This window comes from Ochotona princeps, chromosome 5, assembly GCF_030435755.1.
Source record: "Ochotona princeps isolate mOchPri1 chromosome 5, mOchPri1.hap1, whole genome shotgun sequence".
In the NCBI taxonomy this organism is placed as follows: Eukaryota; Metazoa; Chordata; class Mammalia; order Lagomorpha; family Ochotonidae; genus Ochotona; species Ochotona princeps.
In genome coordinates this window covers 97,545,801-97,568,359 of record NC_080836.1, presented here as the reverse complement: position 1 = coordinate 97,568,359, position 22,559 = coordinate 97,545,801, and the positions used below count along the sequence as shown (strand labels likewise).

At 36.6% G+C, this 22,559-nt stretch overlaps 1 protein-coding gene across 1 annotated transcript in view; it reads right to left on the bottom strand.

Moving 5' to 3' along the window:
• The window catches only part of NYAP2 (neuronal tyrosine-phosphorylated phosphoinositide-3-kinase adaptor 2), a 248,291-nt gene extending 233,073 nt beyond the window's left edge, over positions 1–15,218 (bottom strand). The window contains exon 1 of the mRNA XM_004576765.2: positions 14,998–15,218. Within this exon, the coding sequence (XP_004576822.1) occupies positions 14,998–15,218 (221 nt within the window). The remainder of the gene's footprint in view (positions 1–14,997) is intronic.
• Between the last annotated feature and the right edge of the window lie 7,341 nt (positions 15,219–22,559).

Genomic DNA, 22,559 nt, shown 5'->3' with positions numbered 1-22,559 from the left:
TATAGAAATGAGCCAATATGCTAGTCAAACAAAAGTTTTGTAATTTGGGGATTATGGCATTCATTATAGCAAGCACAGCCTTTTCACATGTGAGGACTGAATAAGCAGTTCTCGCAGGCAACCAGATCAACTGCTTTCTGCTAAGTCATGGAGAAGATCTTCACATGTCCTTACTGAGTGGTCATTATGCCAGGTACAAAGGGAAGAGGAATAAGACAGCCAAGCCTTTGCATCAGTAGTGCCTATACACTGGATATAAATCAACACCCACTGACTATAAACTCTGCTATCAACCCTCTGTGTATTAGATGTTATTTATTTATTAACATACTAAACTGAAGGTACTGTTATCATCTCTGTTATCGTGGAGAAATCTGTAGCCCAAAGAGCCTAAGATATTACTTGTCCATAATTGCACAAGAAGGAGTTAGAGCTACTTTTGGTTTGGAAGTTTATCTCTTGGGATCATACTTTAAGCCACAGCATGACAGGAAAACTTTAAATAGATAGATAGCAAAAAGATCAGAGCAAGAGCATATCATGCAACTGGTTTTCCAGAAGAAATCATGATATTCTTTAGATTCTGGCGTTTAAGAAGGTATTGCTGTGCCCTGCATGATAGCTTCCATGTGACTGGATCCCATATGGATGCCGGTTTGTGTCCCGGCTAGTCCACCTCCTATCTAGTTCCAAGTATGTTGGCTGGAAAAGCAATAGAGGATGGCCCAAAGCCTTAGAACGATGCACACACACTTGAGAGACCCAGAGAAGCTCCTGGCTCCTGACTTCAGATCAGCTCAGCTCCTGCTGTTGTGGCCACTTGAGGAGTGAACCAGCAGATGAAAGATCTTTCTCTCTGCCTCTTCTTCTCTCTATAAATTTGACTTTCCAATTAAAAAATAAATAAATTTTAAGATATAATGTATTCCTGGCAAATAGTTTTTTTCATTATTTGGATGTTCCCTACTACTACAAATGTAAAGTTGAGCTTACACTATGATCCCTCCCCCTCCCCCCCCTCTGTCTCTTTCTCTCTCTCATACATACACATGCATCCCCCACCATATGCATACAACTTTGCATTCTCACAATCTGGTCATAAAACTGCAAATAATAGATAGATAGATAGACAGACAGACATTGCATATCAAATCATTCGGTTTTATTACGCTAAAAAGTTGCCTCTTGAAATTTTCATTACATGTCCTTTAAAATATCTTATAATAAACACCTGCCACTTGGATCGAGTCTGAAATTAAACCTAAAAACACATTTATTTCTGTGTTGATTATGAAATAGTTAGACTCTACCTCATCAATGAGCAAAAACTGTATAATCTTAATATACTAAGTAGATCTCTTAGAAAGTCTACATTCAAACAGAAATTTGGTAATAGAAAGTCCTCTTATGTTACCCTGCTTTGTTTTTTACTCTAAGAGTGTGTCAAGAATTTAACTGCAGAATGAAATTAACCAGTTATAAAATACCATACTGTGCCCTTGCCTTCCAAGGAGGAGTACACTAAATAATTTGCTTAATGGTATCTAACATGAAACCTCAATTTAATAACCAAAGTGCCCTTACTTGTTGGCTAAATTCCAGTGCAAAATGTGCTGTGTGTAATCCATCAAAACATCAATGGATCAAACACTCCCATGTGTGCGTGCACACACACACAGGCACGTGTGCAAACACTCGCAAAGCAAAATTAAAAATAGACATTGTGATATGGCAGGCTGATGCACTGAAACAAATCAGACTGGCAGATGGTTACTTCTTTTGTTGGAATGCTTCTGGTCACTCATCTTGAAGCCGTGTTAGAGATATGCCTCATTGACTCAGTGGTGCGATAGAACACGGCCATGCTATGATCACGAGTTTGTCTGGCACCCAGAATGTTGCCTTTTCTTTCTTTTTTTGTCAAAGCTCCATATTTTTCAAAGCCAATTCCTGTCATCATGTTTGCTCCAAGTTCAACTTTCAGAAAAGCAAAGTTATTGTAATGTTCAAGAAGTGCTAACTTGAACATACATTTTTTATTATGATAGACTCATTTACTTTCTCTTCACAAAATTGCAAGGATTTCTTTTAATAACTGCTTTTGTTTTCCTTTTCCATAAAATTTGTTTATGCTTAAAGCTTTGGTTCAATAATCTTAAGTTAATCAGAACCACAGAAGGCAATAAAATATGTATAACATACAGAAAAGAACAATTATCATTTCAGAGAATTTTAAAACTTTGACTTTTGACATATGTGTTTTATATAGATAAATATAGGCTATTTCAATCCCCATTAGAGCATTTGTGGTATTGCAGGTATTTAAATATAAGAGTTTGATGAAATAATAGGATAGAACTATGATGCCAATTTCAAAAACCCATATTCAAAATCTAAAAAATTAACACGCTAATTCATTAGCCACATAAAACCAAAGACTGATAATAGCATGTTTAAGTGGTGTTCTCTGTTACACATATTGTTATTAGCTTTTCCCAGAAATTAAAATTAGGATATGATCATATAAATTGAAAATAGGTAACATTCACAGAAAAAGTTCAAAGAAAGTACTGATATCAGAGAAGAAAACAAATTTGATAACATTTTCATTTTAATTAGTTTCCTCTTGTTAACATTTTTAATGCAAAATAACACTATCTAGTTCAATGTTAGTCAATCTTAGTGAACTTGAAGGGATTGGAGAACTCTTTCCATATTGAGAAACTAACATAAATAAAATGATACAAAAACTGACCTTGAAATATTCAGGCTTGATATGAAACGCATGATACTGCATTTCATCAAATATCTTAGGGATTGTGTTATCCATAATAAGAATTAAAATATCTCTAAATCTTCACCTCAAATAATTGTGTAATAAGATCATACACTTTGATCATTGGTAATACCTTCAAGATTCATGGAATAAAAGGATAAAGATTTTATTAATCAAATTAATTGCTCAGGAATTTAGACTGGTAATTGTAGTCTACACAACACTTATCATATGATGGGGTATGTTGCATCTTCAGCAGCAATCAGCATGGCTACTAGTTGACACAGGGAGTTAGTTTGCTGTATCTGCTTGATCATTTCAAACTTACTAAAACAACTTTATATGTGTGATTGAAGCAACATAACATGCATGTAATATAAAAGGAAATCAATTAAAACAAACGTGTGTACTTTTCAGTCTAATATCTGTCTAATATTCCTGTACATGTTCACTGAGACCATTCCGTTCTGTTCCGAGGTTACCAGAACTTCAGTAGTTCATACATAGTCTCAAACCTGTTTGGGACTTCTCATTCTATTACGGGGCGACAAAGGTCATCCTGTTTTCATGTTAACTAAATCATAGCCTGTCTCAGATCAAGATTGCCAATTGTGTTAAATTAAAGAGAGAGGGTTTTGCTGAAGGCAATTGTGTTGATACCATTAAGCCGACTTCTTTTTCCAGTTCTAAGTTACATGGAATGTAATGCAACAGAAAGGTTTGCACAGATAGGGTCCCTGCATTAATGACAAACCCACAAGCAGCAGTCCTTCTGAAACCCAATACCTTCCTAATCTTTGATTCTTCTGCTTTAATGCAATCATATAACTGCACAGGCTTAATGTTTCCACCTCATTTCAAAATGCTCTCTTACGTGCACAATATCTCCTTGGAGGTTTTAATCTTGTGAGAAGTGATAGCATGTTTTCCATTCAACTGTGTTTTCAAAAGCAGGGGCTTTTCTTTTCAGGTCATATGTGAAACTGATCAACTTCCTTAGAAAAATCATGTGATGTCAACTCAAAACAGAGTCTCCACAAAGGATTATTCCACTGTGTCTTTAAGAACTATCTGCTTATAATGAGTGCTTCTGGCAGCTAGTCGTTGGGAAGGATATTAGTCATGGTTCCTATCATTAAATAGAATTGTCCATGGTTAGAAAACAGACTGAAAGCTATAATTAAAATATTCAGGGATGTAGTTACCTTGCTTCCCCTTCCCCTTTATTCTCCTCTACTTATCCCTATTGCAGGTATCTCTACACTCAGTGATGCTCTCATCTGACTTCCACAGCTCCGCATTGCCTCCGCTTTTCTGTTTGCATTATTAACTGACAATTTTAACCATGGTGTTTAATTGTATTAATCCTCATAGCCCATGGCATCCTTGTCAATTGCTTATCTGTTTAGTGACATAATCTTTTCTCTCATTTTCTGTTTCTCTCTTCCTTTCTCTCTTTTGTCCCCTGTTGTTGATTTTGTTCATTTAGACAAACATCATTCCTCTCCTATACCTGTTTATCCCAGTCCAACATGGCAAAAAAATTGTCATGAGTCAGTGGGAATTCAGCATGGCACATATTATTGGTATTGTCATTTGAGTGGCAGCCGACTGACACTCAGAGAATAATTTATCTACCTGAATTGAACTAGACATCACTAATGCACATGGCAGATTGATTGTACAGCTTTAGTGGATGTATTCTTTATTAATGAGATTCAGTATGATTTGCTAAAAAGGCTTTTACTGGGCAGTAATTTTCTCTACCCTTCCCCCATCTCTTTTTATCCCATTTAATCTGTTGAAATATGGACCATGTTTTGAAATGTTTCTCTATATTTTTGTGTAAAGAATCTAGGCTTTTATAATCACATTGGGTCAACGGAATCAAACACAAAAAAATTCAAAATTATTATAGTTGCATTATGTTACGAAAAATAGGATCCCAGAAAAAATCCTGGTATTAAGAAGAAATGAAATAGGTTTGTATGAAAAAAGGAAAAAGAGATATTCCCAAGAATCTTTTTTGACACCTGAAAGAACTAATTTCTAATGAGATTATAAAAAGTTATGGGATTTTTTTTTCTAAATCAAATACACTATTTTTATTGAATTGATTGACAGTTCTTAAGGACTGCAGGCTTCAAACAGGGCTCAGTTACCACCAGGGAAAGTGCCTAATACTACACATCTCTTAACACATTCCTTCATCACACAGAGGCCAACAGACAAAAGAAAATGATTCACATTGATTTTTCCTAGAACACTGTAAATGAACCATTAGGATGAATTGTTTCAAATTCTCTTTGCACCCTCAACAAACATTTCTTACCACAAAATGCCAAAGCTGGCATGTGAGTCTTACAAGGAAATCCATCACCTTGTCCTGAGAGGAGTCTTCTCTGTGCTCTGCTCATATTGATACTTTTCAGTGTCTTTCTTTTAAATTCTTCCATTATTGTTGATATTTTAAAAATCATATAAAATAGCTTTCCTAATTAAAATAACATTAAATGCTGAAAAGTCAGTATTCTCTTTCAAATGACCCAGAAAACACCAGTGATTTCCAATCCTGCTTTGTGACCTGCCTCCCCACAAATGCTGCTTCAATTGTGTATCAGAACAGGCATAAGATAATATGTGAAATTTTGAGAAATCTGGCAATAGGCTCAGCCTAAGAGATTAAGAATTTCTCCACAAATAGTCCTAAAAGCTCAGCATTCTGCATACAATATCCATGCATTTTGTGGAAGAGTTGGATGTGTCAGGGTTCTAATTATTACATCAAGAAGAAGGAAAGATGGAGAGCTCTTCTTCTGCACAAAAGGCAGGTGTAGGGCCAACAGTCTGGCCCACCAGTTAAGAGGCCAGTTCGAAGGTCTGCACCCGATACTGGGATAGCTGGTTCCCAGTGTTCAGCTGGACCCTGGAAGGAAGTGGTGATGGCTCCACTAATGCTCCTGACAACCAAGTGGGAAAGACCCAGCTCCCAGTCTTAGCCTGATTCAGCCATGGCTGATTTAGCCATGCATTGTGTCTCTGTCTTTCTCTCTCTGTGTGTCTGTCTGTCTCTCTCCCTCTCTCTACCTCTCCTTCCCTCCCTCCCTCCTTCCCTGCTTCCCTTCTCTCATTTACTTTTTAAAAGGGAAGGCAGATACTCTCTGAGCTAGGTTCTCCCGGCATCCTCATACCAGTATAAAGCTAAAGTCTGTTAAAGTTTATACACAGCAATGCTGAAAACACATCGTTCTGCAAAAAAGAAATCAAACTACAACACATTTGGGGGAAATCACCTTAGATTTAAGCTCTCACAGATACATATAATGCAATTATTTTATTTCCATGATTCATTACTTTTTTTCTTCCTTTAGCCTTAGCCTAAATGTCATAAAAATTTCACAGAAAAGATATGTTTCCAATATAAGATTAAAAATGTATAATATCATCCAGAACAGAACACATTCATGGTGATTCCCTTTAAACAGCTGGAAATTCATCAGTAGACTACATTTAAAGTATCATATCCCAAGTCAACATGTTTACTACTCTCTTGGAAGGTCATCAGCAATGCACTGAACTCACAAACTGATCTGACAAATGTTACAAAACCTACTATGCACAAGAGACAGCATCTCTAGTCTTGGAAACCAGGTTAGTAATTCAGACCTAAAGTGAACAATTATGGCATGCTTTTGATTCTATTTATATGCCAAAATTCTCTGCAAGGAAGTTTAACTATTTTAGAAGGCAGAACAAAACATATGCATATTGAGAAGGTGAAACAAAATGACAAAAATATTCACAGCAAGTGACTGGGTATATACTCTGTGGTCACATGCTCAGAAACAATCACTCTTTTCTGTACTTTTTTCTACACTTGACACGGATAGAATCCTTCCATTGGATTCTATGTACACATCATTATTAATGTAGTTCCATCAATTGATAAAGATGAGGATAATTATAAAGATAGTAATGGTAACAATACATTAATCACAGTACTACTAATACCATGGCAGTTAATATCTCTGAGCAGCTAGGATATGTTGATTGTTTCACTAGTCACTCTATACGCTTCATTTTTTCTAACAACCTGAGCATTCTATTATTCCCAATTTAAGAATGAATAAACTTGCCTGCAAGAAATAGGGAGCTTTTTTATAAATCTCACTAATCTGGACAGTGGAAGAATCTGTCCTCATCTTCTTGGTACAAGAAAGTTCCCACTACAGACCGACACTACCCTTAACTCACATGCAGTCCCACCTCAGGTTACCTTCAGTACGGGGATCAATCTAGAGGTTTACTGAATCAGGGAACAATAGGGAAGATGTTAACTGTGCAACAATTAAGTTGGTTATCTCTATCCTTGCCATTACAAAAATGCCACTTAAGTATTACCAACATCTAAAATCATAGAATTTATCCATTATCTGACCTTTGTCTTTTCCTAAATGTTAAGTATTTTTGTAGGCCTTTTGTATTGTTTCTTGCTTTATAGGAATGGATTTTTTTTTTAAATCTCTACCCTGTACTGTAAAGCAGTTGAATATGTGGATAACATAATTCTAAGAATCAAGATCACTAACTCTGCTAACTGCACGAGGCAGAGACCTCCAGGCAGTAGTTCATCTGTTCTGGTTAAATAGCTGCTTACTCTCCATTTGATATTCACTGGGTGGAAAGCTGCAGTTACGCCGGGTGAACACACTGTAGAACTCTTCTGTACCATCATGTGCCCTTAGTGAACAATGGTGTCCTGGGCATTTACAGATTGAGGAGAATGTAAATCCCATCTTCAGTTATTATTATAACAAAAGGAAACACTTTGTCAAAACAAAAACATGTGTGCGTGGCTAAGAGTTTTACAAAAGCATTTCCAAAGTCTATATTATATACATTCAGAAGACTGAGACACAAAATTTAGATGAATACCAATAAATCATTTCAAGTTAAAAAGTCATCTCAAACTTAATGTATCTAATACATTTTTCATTGAATATTCATCTGCTGCTTTCCCTGTTCTAATTTCTTACAATGTCATCCTTTCTTCTTGCTCTCACATCCCACATCCGGTTTTTCACACCATTCTGACACCTCTACCTTTCAAATGTGTGTTGAATTCCACAGCTAGCACTTGTTCTGTCTAGTTCAGCCCACCATTTCATGTGCACCTAGTTTTAATTTGTTCCTTGTTGATTTCCTCATCTCTATCCTTTTCATTCTGAATAGCAATCAAAATGGCCACCTTTGAAAGCACAGAAATGATATTTTACCGTTGCTCTCAAAACACCACAACAGCCCCTGTCCTGTCCCACTTGAAGACTAAGCAAAGGATCTACTAGTGATATTTTCAGTTCCAAATTGGACTAAAATGCAATTCACTAATTGAAACAAAAGATTTTAAATGTAGGACTTTTAAAAAAAACTTTCCTGTGCTTCTTACTAAATGTACTTTTCTTTACAAAAATTACATTTTCTTTCTGTTTCCTGGCAGGCTGGTTATATTCACCTTCCAGTATTAACATACATTTTCTTTGGTGTATTTCCGGATAACCAACATTACTGAGAATAACTTTTAACCTTAGGCATGCATTTGAGCAGAAATTCATCTTTCGATGTCCTTATTTGTCTTACATCAATTTATGATTAAAGTTAATTTCACGGTAGCCCATACATTTATAATGAAGATATTTTCTTCAGGCTACCTTGAGGTTGGGCAGGAGCCTCAGAGCAATTCTATTGCTATTCTCAAACTGTATTCTTGCAGTTTCATTTTTTACAGTAGGCATCTCTCTCTAGGAAATATTGAATTTTTAGTAGTAAAAATGTCCCCTGACTTAAACATTTGCTCCACAGTAATTTCTTTTCCTTCCCTGTTTTTTGAACGTTTACAAAGGCCATCTTTGGCTAACAGATTGAGAATATCTCCCAGTAACCCAAATAGTATGAGATATACACTACAAAAAAACTATTGCCAATGAATCTATAACTACTTTTACATATTTAGTACCACAATTAAAATTAAGATTACCTTAAGTTTTCCAATAGGTTTCTTTTCAATCATTTAGTTTTCCATGGGGTTGGATGTTTGGAAGGTTCAGTCTTTGCTGCGGTTTCGTCGGCTATAGAAGAGCCTAATTTTCATGCTGTCTGACCTACATGCGTTGGGTTCTGCTCTGAAAATCCCCTCCTCTTGCCAACATCTGTCTGTTTATTCCAGATACAGACTACTGAGCTTCTGCAAATACTAAGTCAGAGCTGGGCTATGTGATAATTAAAACCAAAACAATCAAAAGGTGAATAAGTTTTGAAAAAGAGAGAATATTCTTGAGGAAGAGCCATCGAAGGCCCTCCTTATGTTATTTCTGATTTCTCTTGGTATGTGACTAAATGAAAGATCTGCACTCTTCTCCATGGCAAATATAAATACGATGTAAATGTTAAATTGATGAATTGTGCATTAACCATCTCAAAACAATTACCCTTTCTGAAACTAGAAGGCTACCCAAATAAATATCAAATGGACCTGTACACAGGGTATCTTTAAATGTATACATTCCATTATCATATACATATACATACATATGAGAGAGAGATAATCTTCACTAAGTTAATTCCTTTAGAATCAACTCTGTAAATATGGTTTCTGGTTAAAACAGTAACACCCAGAGGGACAGACAAGATAATCTACTGAATTTTCTAAGTCTGGGGTTCTATGAAGAAAAAATCCTCCCTATGCATTTAGCATAATAACCCAAATCACCCCCATGTCTGAACATCTTCTTTTGCTTTCAGAATAAAAATATGGATGCATGATGTGAACAGAAAAACAAGCAAAGCAGTTTGCAGTTCTCTGGAATGATTAGTAGAAAAGTGATTCGAGTTAGTCACAAACACAAGAGGAAGCTGAAATCAGAGAGTGTTATTAAGACACTGTCTGCTGTTTAATCTCACCCCTTACCAACACATTAACCTTGTTTTCCCTGCCTGAGCACTAAGTCCTAAGAAAAATTAGGTCAGAAATTCACATCAGATCAGATCAGCTGATTCATTCCAGCAAGACCCTGACACGCTGCGGATTTGAGTTTAACTTTAGATTGAGGTATGGGTGAAGGTTTTTTGTGCATTTTAATTTTTTTCTATGCTACTCTAATCATTGCAGTAATGGGTAACTGTAGAGCATTTCTACACTACCTGTAGAATATTTCTAAGTACCCCATCTAACTGTAGAGTATCTCTGAAAGTTGCTGGCTGTGTTTCTGAATATGTGTTCCTTTAGCTGTCCTCACTTCATTTGTGCAATGGTGCTTCAACTCCCACTTTCATACATGCCTCCAATTAAAACAGACCCAATGAGGTCAGATATTTGTGACCAGTTGATGCTGCACTGAGTGGATATATCATTTACTGAAATGTACTTTGACGTGTATTCACTACTTCCAGAAAGTCTTCTGCCACAAATCATCCTTCCACAAGCTACTGCCATCCAAGTAGAATTTATGTTACTATTAACATTTCTCTAATAAGCGTGATCTGTATAATTATGCCTTCAGGTAGAGCGAACATTTAAAATACCAACCAATTTCAAACTTCAGGGCCATAACAACTTTGCTTTTTCAGTAGTAATGTGCTAGCAAAGGAAAACAATCATTTCTTATTTCATTTTTACTTTATTTTCCTCTGTGGTCCAATGGATGGACTTCAGCGGTCTCTTGGTTCTCTTTTAGCCACAGAAATTCTGAAACTCTCAAATACAAACAACATTCAAGTGCACATACTAATAAGCAGCTGCCTGAATGTTTTAAAAGGAGCTACAAGTAATCTAATTCCGTTTCTAACTGTCACTTTGAAAGAGGAAATATAAGCTCATATAGATCCCTTGAGGACATCCACTGGGAGTAGAGCTGCTCCTAATCAGCCTAAGTAGCCCTCTGCGCCAGGGCCACTTTGCCAAAGTCAGGAACTGTCTTCTAGACTCATAAGGTTTGGGGAAAGTTTACCAATACAGCATTTGCTTTAATGAAAAAAAAACCCTAACATCAGAAATTGTGCTTTGAAAGATTGTGTGTATGCATATAATCAGTGCTTTTAATTTAATAGTCCTTATATTTTCAAAATATTGTGGCTAATTCCAAAATGAGACTGTGCAGGTATTCCACAATTCAGAAGGAAAAATGCATTTGAGAGGAATCCTAGAACATAGATGTGCACTTGAGTTTATGAATGATCATCTGTGCTCTGTTCTGCTTAGGAATGTCTTTATTGCATCACCTACACAGGCTGGTGCCCGTAACTAGTGCGTCTCCACAGAATGCCTTAGGTACCCAGGTTCACACAAGTTCTGCCATGTAAGTTGTTTGTAGCCAGCTTCCATTTTTCCACGATCACTTAGCTGGTCTCTGAACTGTGTTGGTGATTCATTAGCTTGCCATATGCACTTCTTACATTTAGTACTGATGTGAAAAACTAGGGTCTTGTAGCTCATGTCTAGTGAATGGTCTGGTTTGAAGCCATGGATTTTGTGTGCTTATTTTCTTACAGTCTCCCTTAACAAATAGTAAATCTCATTTAACAGTGCCTGCACAAAACCATTAGAATTTAAAGTAGCAGAAAAGATGAACGACTGAAAGATTTTTTCATTCTCCATTAATTTTTCCTCCTTTAAATCTTTCACTCTCTTTTCTCACCAGATATTATTTGACGCTGTTGAGAAGCAACACTCATGACATTATTTTTGTTTATTTGCCATATTTTTATCCAAGAAGTCTTTTTAGTAAAATGCCATTAAAACATGGATGTGAAACTATAGAGATGTTAATCGTGACAGTTAACAGTAACTTAGAACATTGAAAAAGTGATGGGACATTCTGGTTCTGAGAGCTCAGTGCATTAAGCTTCCCAGCTTCAGCACAAAAGGCATTTCGGGACATATGTGATCCAGAAGGCCAATCATTTAAAATCCTATTTCCATTTTTTAAGCAATCTCTGGCAGTCTGCACATTCCAGAAATTGCAAGTGACACATTTCACAGGGAATTATCATCAATGCCTTTTCAAGGTCAAGCATGCCTGTCTTTAGACTTTCAATATTTATAATCTATATATTAAATCACATTTCTTATTTTAAAAGACATTCAGCAGACTCATTAAGTAATATTAATTGATCAAACAATGTTCAGTAATGCCTTGCTGAATTTTCTCTACTTGACATTAAGTTGCACAATAAAAATAACTAAAGTGTGTGTTAAATTTAGATGTGGGTAATCTGCATTTGCTTTCATCCCTGGAATCCCAAAATGTCTGAGAGTGGAATTTGCCATGGCCATTTCCCAAATACTAAAAATATATGTCTGACTATGACTCTGTAAGCTGGAGCAATTCCAGAAATGCTCTTTAAGGGAAGAATAAAATATGATTATTATTCTTAAATTTCCATATTTCCATGATACTGGTTCTCATATGAACGGAACAAACTTGAACTTGGTCATTAAAATGTATATCAGTCTGGGTCATCCATAATCAGTAACAGCTTTGTCACAGATTATGTAAGAAATTTTACTCCCCCCACCCCCACGAACTCAGCATATGCTTAACTTCTTTTGCTTTTCTGTCTTCAACCTCCAACCCCAAATAATAACCAGAGATGTGTCTGTTCTCACACTGCGCATCAAGATAACCTTTGGGAGAGAAAGTTAGAGATAACAACAGTGGAGAAGCCCCTGCTTGGGTTCTTTCCCATCTAAAGATATTTACACGTGAAATTAGGATTCCCAAATAAAGATTTTGGAGAGAAAGAGTAATAAAGAATGAAAAGGCTTATAGATAATGAGAAGCATACCACGTCTTTCAATTGCTTACACGGGGGAAAAAGGATAATAATAATAGTAATAATAACAATAATAAAGATGGTGTTGGGGATAGGATTGGCCTCACCCAAGTTTGGGGTCTATTTTACAGATGACTACCTCCTATATGTATCCCTATTCATTTTTATACTAACATTTGAATATACCTTTAATAATGAGGCTCTCCCTGCATGTGAGGCCAGGGGGTGCACTGGTATGAATAATTCCCCTTTGACCTGCTTGATTTTCCAAGGCATAGGACAGACTTCCACCTTGATTTTCCTTCTCAGTAAATGGTTCTCTAGCTGGAGTTTGTCCTAACTCGGGCACTAGCTCTTCATTTCAATCAGCAGCTCTAATTCTACTTAACCTGTGGAGAAATAGACTCAGAGAATTTCTCAGAAAATCTGCCCTTCTGTTCTTTTTTCTTTAGTTATTTCCAGGTGCTGCGCATTTCCCATAAATGTTACCCCTTCCCCCAATTTATTTCCTGATTAAAGCTTATGCTACTGGCCATAGAGAGCCAAGAGGGAACTTTAATCACACCTCAGTCACTAAGCCATCCACCACGGCATCCCTTCCTATCTGATCACTGAATCTTCTTGTGCTCCATTCAAAATGCATTGTTCCTCCCTACACACCTACTCAGGGGTATTTTTACAACTTTCCTCTCCTAGAGCACTAATATTCTCTGATAATAATCATTCATATCTGAATTTTAATATGCTAATTTCTTCCTTCTTAAAGGAAGAAAATGTCAAAATATCAAATCAACATTGACACCAATTCCACTCTGTATATTTTTATTTCTTTTTAATCTCAAGAATGTTCCACTCCATACTTTGCTTCAATTTGCGTCTTTTACTTTTTTACTTTTTTACTTTTTTACTTTTTGCTATGTTTCCATAGCAAGAACATCATATTGGTCATATCAAGAACGATACCATGTTCAAAGGCAATGGTTAGTCTCAGCCTATTCAAATGCACACAGAAAAGAATCAACTGCTGATTTTAGTGCCAAGATTGAGAAATTGTAAATATCAGATATGAAGTGACTTCACATGAATCATTTTACTTTGAGTTTTAGAAAACTAAATGTTATAAAATATAGTAAAATATAAAATATAGTAAATATAAAATATAAAATATAGTAAAATTATTACACACCCACAGAAGTCCAACAGCAACATTTCACAAGAAAAAAAAATGTCCTAAGACATTTGTTATACTATAGAAAGGAATTTGTGAGATCAATTAATATCATTCAGTAATTAAAAAAAAACAGAATAACTGATGGCAAAAATGCTGACACTAAGAATAAACACATTAACTTTAAAATGTTTAGGAATTGTGTATCATTGCCAACATTTTTATATTAGCAAAAAAAGGTATCATCCTTTTAGTAGCATATGATGAAGAGTGGACACTCGCAATCACCTCCAACATTTCCTTCTCATTTTTTGTCTCCAAATTTCTCTCTTCTGTTAACTAATTAGAAAATTACATTATGTTATTCAATTTCTTTATGTGTAGGAAAAGGGCATGTTAGACTAATATTTCCTCTTCTTAGTGTCATCCTGTTGACAGAAAGTACATAAAATACTGATAGCATATTAAATGAGAAATCCACTAATGGGCCACCAAAATATCTTACTAATCAATCCATTGAAGAAAGAGGACTATCAAACAGAACTCGTGTTTACCTTTATTGCTTGCGAACAGCAGCATTCTTTCCAAAAACTTAAGCATGTGTAATTACTTTCAGTGTCAATTCGCTAAGAAGCCTACCCTCTATTTTAAAAGCGGTGATATTTTGCCCTTTCTTTTCTAAGAGTAGACTCTGTACCATGTAAGTAATAAGCCTGAGATACTGGATACAACATAAGAAATGTCACAGAAGTGAATGATTCACCTAGAACACAAACAGATTTCTACTCGTCTTTCCACTCAAAGAAATCGAATGAGTTATAAAAGGACATGAACTATAGCTTAAGGCTAGAAACTATATACCATGGTCACTAAATGTAGGCCTTGTCCTCAAAATTTTCCTATTAAAATGTGGAAGTTGAGCAGGAACTTTTATTTAGAGGAAATTTAATTTTTCTCTAGTCCATCCACATCTTTCTATGCACAGAGAACAGTAAATAACGTTTGTCAAGTAAATGGATTTTTGTGAAGGCCAGCTTCCTGTCAGCAGGATGGCTGGTGTTTTTGTACAACAACTGCGCATCATCTCATCAAATCTGATTTAACGTTGACTTGCCCCTTGTAGAATAGGTGACAACGTCATAGTCTCCCCCACACTCCTGCTGTGAACATCTCTCACATATTGCCCTCAGTCTTCACAAATCAGAATCCTTTTATTTATATTTACCGTTTTATTGCTTCTTCTTGCCTTCGACGCTTCTCATTCTTCTCTTTCAAATAAGCCAAATTGGTTTCATTTCTCAAACGATCATTCTCTCGCGCAATGTCTGATGCATTCTGGATAACCAAGCCATCGTACACCTTCATCCCCATGTCCTCAATATACTGGAGAAATGTGTCCAGAGGGTCTTCCTCGGGATTAGAACTCAGCATCTTGGAGGATATCATGCAGAAAGGAGTATTTCCTGTAAAACAGAAACATATTACGTGTGGATAAAAGGAAGATGCTATCTATCACATCTAATGTTTTGTAAACTCATATCAACAATGAATATGGTAGAATCCACTTGTACAAAGTATCTCATTAGTAACTACAAACAGTTAAGGTGTTTTAGGTGAATATTAAATGTGTATTAACCTGGGTAACGAATGTTCCTTAAAAGCAATAATGTTAGTAAGGCAAGGGCCAAAATTTAATTAGTAAACATTTCATGTGAAGGTAAAAATCTGATTTTTCTCATTAGAATGATGTTTTTGTTTCAAAAATGGCATGTTTATACAAGTGAATATATCCATACAAGCATTATCCATGTATCATCTTGTATAACATTCTTCTGTTTAATTTCAAATAAAAACATATAACTAGTTTTATGAAACTGTACTATCCATAAAAAATATGACCATAGTGAAAGAAAGGCATACATCTGGACAAGGAGAAATAAAATGGCAGGATAGGGTTCAGAGCATGTTTACACAGACAATCATTAGCCAAAATGAAGCAGAGACTCCATTCCTAGAAAAGAGGACAGGTCAATGGCAGAGAGACACCTGGACATCTGTGGACACAGGGAAGCAGCAGAGACAGCAGAACAGCGTTGCAGTTATCAGATACATAAGCAGTGGTCAGAAATTTGCGATCAGAGCCCACCAGATTGGCCAGGTGAAAAGGAGAATTCACCAGGAGCTCAGGAGGTGAACCCAGGCATAGAAATGTCCATTCTACTGATTTGCTTGATTCAACCATGAGCAGAAGCAGAGTGGCAGAGCAAAAGCAGGCAGGTGCAGGAACAGAGTAGATTTCACAGCTCAGACCCCCACCAGTTAACAGCAGCACCATTTTGTGTGTTGACTAAAAAGTTATGGGGCTTCAGGAATAGCAGTGAGCTCTGTGTACACTAAACCAGGAGTCTCACGAGGAAAGCAGTATTAACAAAATAACCTACAAGTTCCACCCGAGATAGGTCCAGGTAGCACCCAGACCTAACGACCAGCATGACCAAAACTGCAGGAGTGCCATATTGGTCACCATTTTGTGTGCTGAGGACAATTCTGTGAGAGGGGTGCTGCAGGAACAACAGAGAACTCCACACATGCTAAGCTGCTAGAGAACTCACGTTTGGCTCAATGCACTACAGTGGTCCCACAGGGAAAACAGTGTCTACTTGGTATCCTGTAGGTTCCACTCATAATACATCTGGGTGAATTCCATACTTAAAGGCCAGCAGGCTCAGACCTCTGCCAGCACCACACTGGGCACCATTCTGTGTACTGAGGAAAAGGCTGGGCAAAGGGCTGGGCTGGAGAAATAGCAGCAAGTTGCACAGGCACTGAGAAAGGAGACAACTCACAGCTCAGTACGTTACATCAGTCTTACAGGGAAAATAATACCGACATGGCATCCTATGTCTGGGTGGCCTTCAGACTAACAGCTAGCAGGTTCTGCCAAAACCAGCACCACTGATCATCCAGTGGTTTAGGCCAGCCGGAGTCTCCCAGATCCTGGGCACTGCTCAAACTGGGGGTGGGAGAAAGGCTGCACAGACAACTCTGGTCATAACACCAGATCACAGGGGGTAGAAAATGGTGAGCCAGGGAGTAAGGGCTATGGAGAGCCCTGGACTGAATTCACTGGAGGGAGTGGCACAACTTACTGCAAATGAAGAACCAGGTACTGAATACAATCAGTAAAATCAACCTAAAGACTATTTGACAGCACAGCTTAGAAACCAGCCCTAAGGAGAAGAATCTGCTAATCAGAATATCAATGACCAAGAGCAAATTTAGAGAATTAAGGGACACTATTGAAGCTTAAAAATAAGAGTTAACAGGCCCTGCGGCGTGGCCTAGCAGCTAAAATCCTCGCCTTGAAAGCCCCAGGATCCCAAATGGGCGCCGGTTCTAATCCCAGCAGCTCCACTTCCCATTCAACTCCCTGCTTGTGGCCTGGGAAAGCAGTCGAGGACGGCCCAATGCATTGGGGATACTGCACCCGTGTGGGAGACCTGGAGGAGGTTCCTGGTTCCTGGCTTCGGATCGGCGTGCACCGGCTGTTGCGGCTCACTTGGGGAGTGAAACATCGGATGGAAGATCTTCCTCTCTGTCTCTCCTCCTCTCTGTATATCTGACTTTGTAATAAAATAAATAAATCTTTAAAAAATAAATAAATAAATAAATAAATAAATAAATAAATAAATAAATCTTTTAAAAAAATAAGAGTTAAGAGAGTTCTGGAAGGCACAGAAAGTGTTAAAAGTGTTCAATGAAATAATAAAGAAAACTTTGCCAATTTGGAGAAAAAATTGGGGAACAACTTATCGGAGAGGCACAGAACTCCCTATGGTGTTGAGCAAAAGTGATCTTTACCACGACACATGATTATCAAGCTCTCTTCTGTTGAACACAGGGCAACAATTCTTAAATATACACATAAAATATAAATTAGCATATTGAGAAATCTGAATCAGATTCGTTGCTGACCCTTCAGAGGTAACTATAGGCTGGAAGAGAATGGAGTGACATATTCAAGATTATGAAAGGAAAATATTGCCAGGCCAGAAAAATTAACCCAGCAAAGCTTTCCTTTGTGTTTGAAAAAGCAAGAAAATTCTTCCACAGCAAAGAAAAGCTCAAAGAATTTGCCTTTTCCAGACCTGCCGTACAAATGATACTGAAACATGCTTTATTTACAGAGAAAAGGAATAGCACTTAGCAAAACTAAATGCAAAACTAAAGAACTTTCTATAAAATGACAACAGAATACTAAATCAAGCAATGAACAACCCATTGTTAAAATGGCAGGACCAAATTACAACCCTGAATGTAAATGGCTTAAACTCATCAATCAACCATCACAGATTAGCAGACTGAATCAAAAAAATCAAAGCCCATCTATCTGTTGCCTACAGGAGATCCATCTCACGAACAAAGACATGTGGAAACTGAAAGTTAAAAGGATGAGAAAGACATCCCAAGCTAATAGAAAAGAAAGATGACTTGGTATAGTCATTCTTACATCAGATAATACAGACTTTGACATGGAAAAATATTAAAAGAGATGAAAATGGATATCACATAATGATCAACGGATCCGTTCTGCAAGAGGAGGTCACCTTACTAGTTTCTTAGGCTGTTTTCTTTTCCATCTCTAATTTTACTTGGTTTTTCTCTCTTGCTTTACTTTGCTAGTCTGGCTAAAAGTTTGTTTCGCTCACCTTCTTTTTAAACAAATGACTCTTGTTGCAATTTGTAGTTTTTTAGTTTCAATTCCCTTTATTTTTGGGTGATTAGAGCATTCATTTGAAAGGTTTCCATTTTTTCATAATCACGTGATGCTATAAATATCTTTTCACTGCTGTTTTTGCTACTTCTCATAGGTTTTGCTATTTTTGTTTTCATTTTATTTATTCAAAAAGTTTTTTGCATATTAATTTCTTTGATGATGCAAAAGTCAGAGTAGTATTTTCTTCAAGAAGGTTTTGATTTTCTTTTTCATTTCTTCAGTGACACATTGGTCATTCAGTAGCATGTTATTAAACCTCATGCTGTTGTAAACTTATTATTTTTCTTCCTGTTGTTGATTTTGTTTTATGGCTTTGCATTTAATGGGATATTTAGTAACTGTGCAACAGAGACTATCATATAAAGATGTGAAGATACAATACAGTATGCATCTCTACTTCCAAATCAAAGATGAACTCTCAATGAAACTGTTAAACATATCTTGACAATAGAATGCTGGACTCTCCCATTTCCATACCAGCACTGTCAGGATCAACATAGATAACAGAATGGTGGACTTCATGAATATAAAGACTATACTGTTGTAATAATATAGGGGAAATCAGTGGGGAGGGTGTGAAGAGACGATTTGGAGAGGGTAGAATCCCAGCGCCTATGGAACTTTATCATCAAATAATAAAATAAATAAATTTCCAAAAAAGACATATTTCTAATACAACTATCTAGGAAATCATTTCCTTTTGATCACTTATTATTTTTTTAAATTTTATTTTGGGTGATGTTTACATTGTTGAGAGAGATGACACCCAAATCCTTTATTATTTTCTATAAGATCTTCTATAATGGCTTATATCACAACTCAACTACTATAGATCACTGACCACCACAATAACAATAGTATTGATCAGTCTTGTAACTCAAGCAGTGATAACTGATATTTCATGAAAGTTTAAACACATTACCCACATAAAGATCACTAACAAACACAAATCAAGTTAAAATGGCAAAACAGCATAGGGATTTAAATCAGTACATATTACTGTCATATGTAAATGATGGTGATAATAACTTATGCCTATTGCTAATGTGGCTATCAGGAGAGGTGAGGACTCCAAAGAATTTAAAGTAACATTCAAAAGTAGGAAGTCTATTATGATGTGAACTTATAGTATCATAATGAAATATGGAAGGAAGATGGGCTGCAGTATTATTAAATTGTTTTGAATGGAGAGATGAATGAATGGATGGATAGATGCGTAAGAAGCCAATGGATATTAGCCAGCCTTGACGTAGAAATTCCTTAACTAATGAAGAATCAATGTAACTAAAAGATAATTTTTGCTTTAATCAAACAAGAAATAGAATCAAATCCAAGTTATTTGCATAGAGTATTTGACTCTTCTTGTTTAGTAAGATTAACAGGCCTCTATGCATATTCACTGAAATAAAGGACACTGCTGTAATTGAACCAGATTTAAGACTGAAAAGCAAAAGCAGTTTAGCAAAGAAAAGGAATGCTATTTATAAGTTTATAATTATTTTATAGCTTTTGCCTTCCTCAAAAGCTATAGAAATGCATTTTGAAAATATCAGCCCAACAGTTTAACGTGAGTCTTTTCAGTTTTTAGTTATAAATCATTTTTATTCCACCTTCTTTAACAAGCATAATAATGATTCATAACCTGGATTGTAGCTATAGAAATTTCGTTTCTAATCAGTCTATTAATATTTCAGCTGCCAGTCAGTCAACCCACATTTGAAGCTGATGCTTAATTTAAAGATGTCTTCCTCAGCCTAAGATCCCGCTTCAAATGAGGCTGGATTCCATTGTTTGTTCACTCACAATTTTTGTTTCACTGAGTTATATTGTACTTTGTTTGGTTTTCAGAATAATAGATTATTGTAAAAAAAGATCTTTTCATTCCAACCAATAATGTAATTGAATTGTATTTTAACATCAGTCCATCAGATTGATGCTTCAGTGATGGGCATGCAGAGAAAGAGGAAATTATAACTACAAATGATGACAATTTGGGGGGAAATACAGGTAAATGATTCTCAAAAAGCTAAAGCCTTAATACCATGGGAACTTCGCTTTCACCAAGGAGTTCAGCAATAGGTGGGGCTGGATAAAAAAAAAAAAAGATCGCATAACTTTATGACAATTCATTCTTGGAAGCTAGACAAGCCAAGCCAGTATCACAAGGAATCCAGAGATAATGCCTCTGGCTGAAGGAGGATCACTCCCACTCTACCCTCCAGTAAAACTCTGTCTTACCCACTTAGGCATTATCACTGACAGACTTTTTAAAATTTTTCCTGTATGTTTTCCTCCAACCCAAATGACACCAAAGATTCTTGAACAGTTTTACAGAGTCCAAATACTGACAAGATTAAATGTTTATCCTAGAAAATTAATTATCCTCCTTAGCTATATTTCAAATTGACTGAAGTTTAAATTATTTTTTTTTTGCTCTGGTAAAATATGAAACAATAGTAATACAGAATGTATCTTTTGTGATAAATCATAATATTTTTAACGGAAATGAAAATCAAACATAACCTAATCTAGGTTAACCATAATCTCGTAAATCCTCACAGTAATGAGAATCAAAGGAATCCCTGTGCACATTTTCATGTCGCCTAACTGTAAAGCATGTGATTCCATGATGACCCATATATTAAACTGCTTGTTGAACAATGGGTGGGAAACAGGCATTAATGGAGGCAGAACTGTGTCCCTCTAGATGTTCATGTTATGGCATAGAAGTATAATAAATAAATGTGTGACTAGAGCACTGATTCAGGAAGACATAACTCTTTATCATGCATTTTTCACTTTTGTATTTTTGAGGGTGAACAAGGAGGCGTGACAAAGAATGATCTTCTGTGTGCTGTTTTCTTCTCCAACCAGGCGAGGAGCAAGTCATGAATTTCATCTGGATCTCCCACAGGGTGGCAGGAACTCCAGCACTCAATGAACACCTGCTGCCTTAGCAGAGGTTCGGATCAGAAGCAGAGCAGATCGGGAACAAACCCAAACTGGGACATCTGGACTCTCCCAATCAGCATCCTAATAGGCTCCGCAAGGAGATCCTCCCCAACATGGAAACTTTTCAACCTTGACAAACGGACTTGTAACCTACCGATGTGTAGCCATATCACTTTCCTTCCTGCTAGTCCAGTTTCAGTACCCATGTATATATTAAACATTTATTTATTTTTTACTGAAAAACCAGATATATAGAGAGGAGGAGAGACAGAGATAATGAACTTCTGTCTGCTGATTCATTCTGCAAGTGGCTTCAACAGCAAGAATTAGGCTGATCCAAAGCCAGAAGCCGGAAGTTTCTTTTTGGTCTCCCACATGGGTTCAGGGTCCTGAGTTTTTGGGCCGTCCTCGGCCGTTTTACCAAACCACAAGCAGGGAACTGGATATGAAGCAGGGCTTCCAGGAATAGAAGCAGCGCTCATATGAGATCCCAGCACATGCAAGACTGAGGAAGTTAGCCACTAGGCCACTGCGCCAAGCTCTAAACAAGCTCTCAATACCCATATTTTTTATTTACGGTGATTAGAATAGACACATGATAAAGGTTCAATTAGAAAATGGATATAAATATTCCATAAATTTAGCTCTAATTACTAATCACCAACATTATTATTTTTTAAAAGACGTATTTACTTTTATTGGAAAGATTTACAGAGAAATAGAGAGGCAGAGATATCTTCCATCTGCTGGTTCACTCCCCAGAGGACCACAACACCCAGGGGGTGAGCTTATCCGAAGCCAGGAGCCAGGAGTTTCATCCAGGTCTCCCACATGGAAGCAGGATCCCAAGAATTTGGGCCGTCTTTCATTGATTTCCTAGGCCATAAGCAGGCAGCTGGAACAGAGGTGGAGCAGCTGAGATATGAACTGGTGCCCATATGAGATGCCAGTGCTTGCAAGGGGAGGATTTAGCCATTGAACTCAACATGGCTACTTTTAATTTTTTTTTTACACTGCTAAGCTCTGAGCAATATTTATGCCTTGACAAGCAAAATTTT